At 49.2% G+C, this 3,987-nt stretch overlaps 1 protein-coding gene across 1 annotated transcript in view; it reads right to left on the bottom strand.

The window, feature by feature from the left end:
- Positions 1-2,513: 2,513 nt before the first annotated feature.
- Positions 2,514-3,987, bottom strand: part of LOC139374613 (receptor-type tyrosine-protein phosphatase delta-like) — a 234,148-nt gene continuing 232,674 nt past the window's right edge. The window contains exon 42 of the mRNA XM_071115641.1: positions 2,514-3,442. Coding sequence (XP_070971742.1) covers positions 3,374-3,442 — 69 coding nt within the window. The 3' untranslated portion in view covers positions 2,514-3,373. The remainder of the gene's footprint in view (positions 3,443-3,987) is intronic.

Here is a 3,987-nt window from a genome sequence, read left to right as displayed (position 1 = left end):
TTGTCGCCATCGTAGGACGAGACAAAGTCACAAGTCTGTAGTAAAAACCAAAAAAGATACTTACAGATCTATATAGTACTACAAAACCAGATGGATGTTGTTTATTAAACTCTGTGGGGATTTTTAACCCCTTTCCCAATTCCACTTCAATAGTGACACATAGGCAGGTATTCAATCAAACTTGCATTTAGAAATGTTTACACAGTGTCTTCACGTACTCACACTTCTGTGAGTTGGAAGCATCTACCTGGCCGTGGAGTCTACCTGGCCGTGGAGTCTACCTGGCCGTGGAGTCTACCTGGCCGTGGAGTCTACCTGGCCGTGGAGTCTACCTGGCCGTGGAGTCTACCTGGCCGTGGAGTCTACCTGTCCGTGGAGTCTACCTGGCTGTGGTGTCTACCTGTCCGTGGAGTCTACCTGGCCGTGGAGTCTACCTGTCAGTGGAGTCTACCTGGCCGTGGAGTCTACCTGGCCGTGGAGTCTACCTGGCCGTGGAGTCTACCTGTCAGCTGAGTCTACCTGGCCGTGGAGTCTACCTGTCAGTGGAGTCTACCTGGCCGTGGAGTCTACCTGGCCGTGGAGTCTACCTGGCCGTGGAGTCTACCTGGCCGTGGAGTCTACCTGGCCGTGGAGTCTACCTGGCTGTGGAGTCTACCTGTCAGCTGAGTCTACCTGGCCGTGGAGTCTACCTGGCCGTGGAGTCTACCTGTCAGCTGAGTCTACCTGGCCGCGGAGTCTACCTGTCCGTGGAGTCTACCTGTCAGTGGAGTCTACCTGGCCGTGGAGTCTACCTGGCCGTGGAGTCTACCTGGCCGTGGAGTCTACCTGGCCGTGGAGTCTACCTGGCTGTGGAGTCTACCTGTCAGCTGAGTCTACCTGGCCGTGGAGTCTACCTGGCCGTGGAGTCTACCTGTCAGCTGAGTCTACCTGGCCGTGGAGTCTACCTGTCCGTGGAGTCTACCTGTCAGTGGAGTCTACCTGGCCGTGGAGTCTACCTGGCCGTGGAGTCTACCTGGCCGTGGAGTCTACCTGGCCGTGGGGTCTACCTGGCCGTGGGGTCTACCTGTCCGTGGGGTCTACCTGGCCGTGGGGTCTACCTGGCCGTGGGGTCTACCTGTCCGTGGGGTCTACCTGGCTGTGGAGTCTACCTGGCCGTGGAGTCTACCTGTCAGTGGGGTCTACCTGGCCGTGGAGTCTACCTGTCCGTGGAGTCTACCTGTCCGTGGAGTCTACCTGGCCGTGGAGTCTACCTGTCCGTGGAGTCTACCTGTCCGTGGAGTCTACCTGTCCGTGGAGTCTACCTGGCCGTGGAGTCTACCTGGCCGTGGAGTCTACCTGTCCGTGGAGTCTACCTGTCCGTGGAGTCTACCTGGCCGTGGAGTCTACCTGGCCGTGGAGTCTACCTGTCAGTGGAGTCTACCTGGCCGTGGAGTCTACCTGGCCGTGGAGTCTACCTGGCCGTGGAGTCTACCTGTCAGTGGAGTCTACCTGGCCGTGGAGTCTACCTGGGCGTGGAGTCTACCTGGCCGTGGAGTCTACCTGTCCGTGGAGTCTACCTGGCCGTGGAGTCTACCTGGCCGTGGAGTCTACCTGTCAGTGGAGTCTACCTGGCCGTGGAGTCTACCAATCCGTGGAGTCTACCTGGCCGTGGAGTCTACCTGGCCGTGGAGTCTACCTGTCAGTGGAGTCTACCTGGCCGTGGAGTCTACCAATCCGTGGAGTCTACCTGTCCGTTGAGTCTACCTGGACGTGGAGTCTACCTGGCCGTGGAGTCTACCTGGCCGTGGAGTCTACCTGGCCGTGGAGTCTACCTGTCCGTACCTGTCAGTGGTAGGTGTTTACATCACCCCTATAACCATTCTGTCAGTGGAGTCTACCTGGCCGTGGTAGGTTCTATAACCATTCTGTCATGTCATTTGACTAAGGGTAAATTAAACAACTACTGCACAAATACCGGAATGCGGATTTGATTGAATCAAGCTCATTATTACTTAGTACTGTAGAAATATCTTCCTCCTCCTCCTCTTCCTCCTCCTCCTCCTCCTCTTCCTCCTCCTCATCTTCCTCCTCCTCTCCTTCTTCATTCACCTGAAACAACACTCCGGGGACCAAAGAAAGGTCCTCTTGGTGTGTTTCATGATCTATGATTCCAAGGTGTCTCTTTTCGTTAATACTGTTTGTTCCTTTCAGTTCCACTCGTCAAAAGTCTCTCTGCATCGTCCCCACAATGTCCAATCAATCAGTCCCTGACGGTAAACAGAAAGTGGACTTTCTTGATAAAAATAACAGAAAATGTCCAAAGTTGATTTGATGCTGTGTTTGTCATCTTACTGTAGTCCAGTACATATCCAGGTGGGTGTTGCTTGTTCCCCTGACTGTCTACCTTTACCATGTAAAGACTTGTTCCTCTAACTGTCTATCTTTACCATGTAAAGACTTGTTCCCCTGACTGTCTATCTTTACCATGTAAAGACTTGTTCCCCTGACTGTCTATCTTTACCATGTAAAGACTTGTTCCCCTGACTGTCTATCTTTACCATGTAAAGACTTGTTCCCCTAACTGTCTACCTTTACCATGTAAAGACTTGTTCCCCTGTGAATGAAGTGAGTTCCCCTAACTGTCTATCTTTACCATGTAAAGACTTGTTCCCCTAACTGTCTACCTTTACCATGTAAAGACTTGTTCCCCTAACTGTCTATCTTTACCATGTAAAGACTTGTTCCCCTAACTGTCTACCTTTGCCATGTAAAGACTTGTTCCCCTAACTGTCTATCTTTACCATGTAAAGACTTGTTCCCCTGTGAATGAAGTGAGTTCCCCTAACCGTCTACCTTTACCATGTAAAGACTTGTTCCCCTGTGAATGAAGTGAGTTCCCCTAACTGTCTACCTTTACCATGTAAAGACTTGTTCCCCTGTGAATGAAGTGAGTTCCCCTAACTGTCTACCTTTACCATGTAAAGACTTGTTCCAATATCAATCCATTGAATCCTCAATCCATTGTTAAGTAGTGCCAGTTCGCGTCCAAAATGGTGCCTTATTCCCTATATAATGCACAAAGTAGTGCACTTCTGACTGAGTAGTGAGTGGGTTTGGGTTGGGGTCTGGAGGTATCCCCCGGTCAGACACGCAAATATGGCTCAGTTTAGGTGCTCGTTTTGGGGGAGGAGTGGCGCCATGGGTGCCCTGCCCTCTGGAGGTGGTGGAGGCCTAATCTCAAATGGCCCCTATTCCCTGTGTAGCGCACTAATCAGTAGTGCACTACTTTTGAGTGTGCACACTGGTCCAAAGAAGTGAGAATACACTGTGGTCTAAAGTAGTGCACGACACAGGGAGTTAGGGTGTTGTTTGGGACGCAGGCCAGAGGGAGGGATTATGTTGCATAGTGGTCGAAGCTACCCAGATACTCCAGACCGGCCCGGTAACAGAACTGGTACTGGTCCTGAAACAAACAGATCAACAACAACACACCTATTACAATCATCATCAACAACAACAACAACAACACACCTATTACAATCATCATCAACAACAACAACAACACACCTATTACAATCATCATCAACAACAACAACATCATACCTATTACAATCATCATCAACAACAACACACCTATTACAATCATCATCAACAACAACAACAACATCATACCTATTACAATCATCATCAACAACAACACACCGATTACAATCATCATCAACATCATCAACAACAACAACATACCTATTATAATCATCAACAACAACATCATACCTATTACAATCATCATCAACAACAACAACATCATACCTATTACAATCATCATCAACAACAACATACCTATTACAATCATCATCAACAACAACAACATCATACCTATTACAATCATCATCAACAACAACATCATACCTATTACAATCATCATCAACAACAACAACAACATCATACCTATTACAATCATCATCAACAACAACAACATCATACCTATTACAATCATCATCAACAACA

The sequence above is a fragment of the Oncorhynchus clarkii genome, chromosome 19, assembly GCF_045791955.1.
Source record: "Oncorhynchus clarkii lewisi isolate Uvic-CL-2024 chromosome 19, UVic_Ocla_1.0, whole genome shotgun sequence".
NCBI classification, from domain to species: Eukaryota; Metazoa; Chordata; class Actinopteri; order Salmoniformes; family Salmonidae; genus Oncorhynchus; species Oncorhynchus clarkii.
This window is presented reverse-complemented; position numbering and strand designations above follow the sequence as displayed.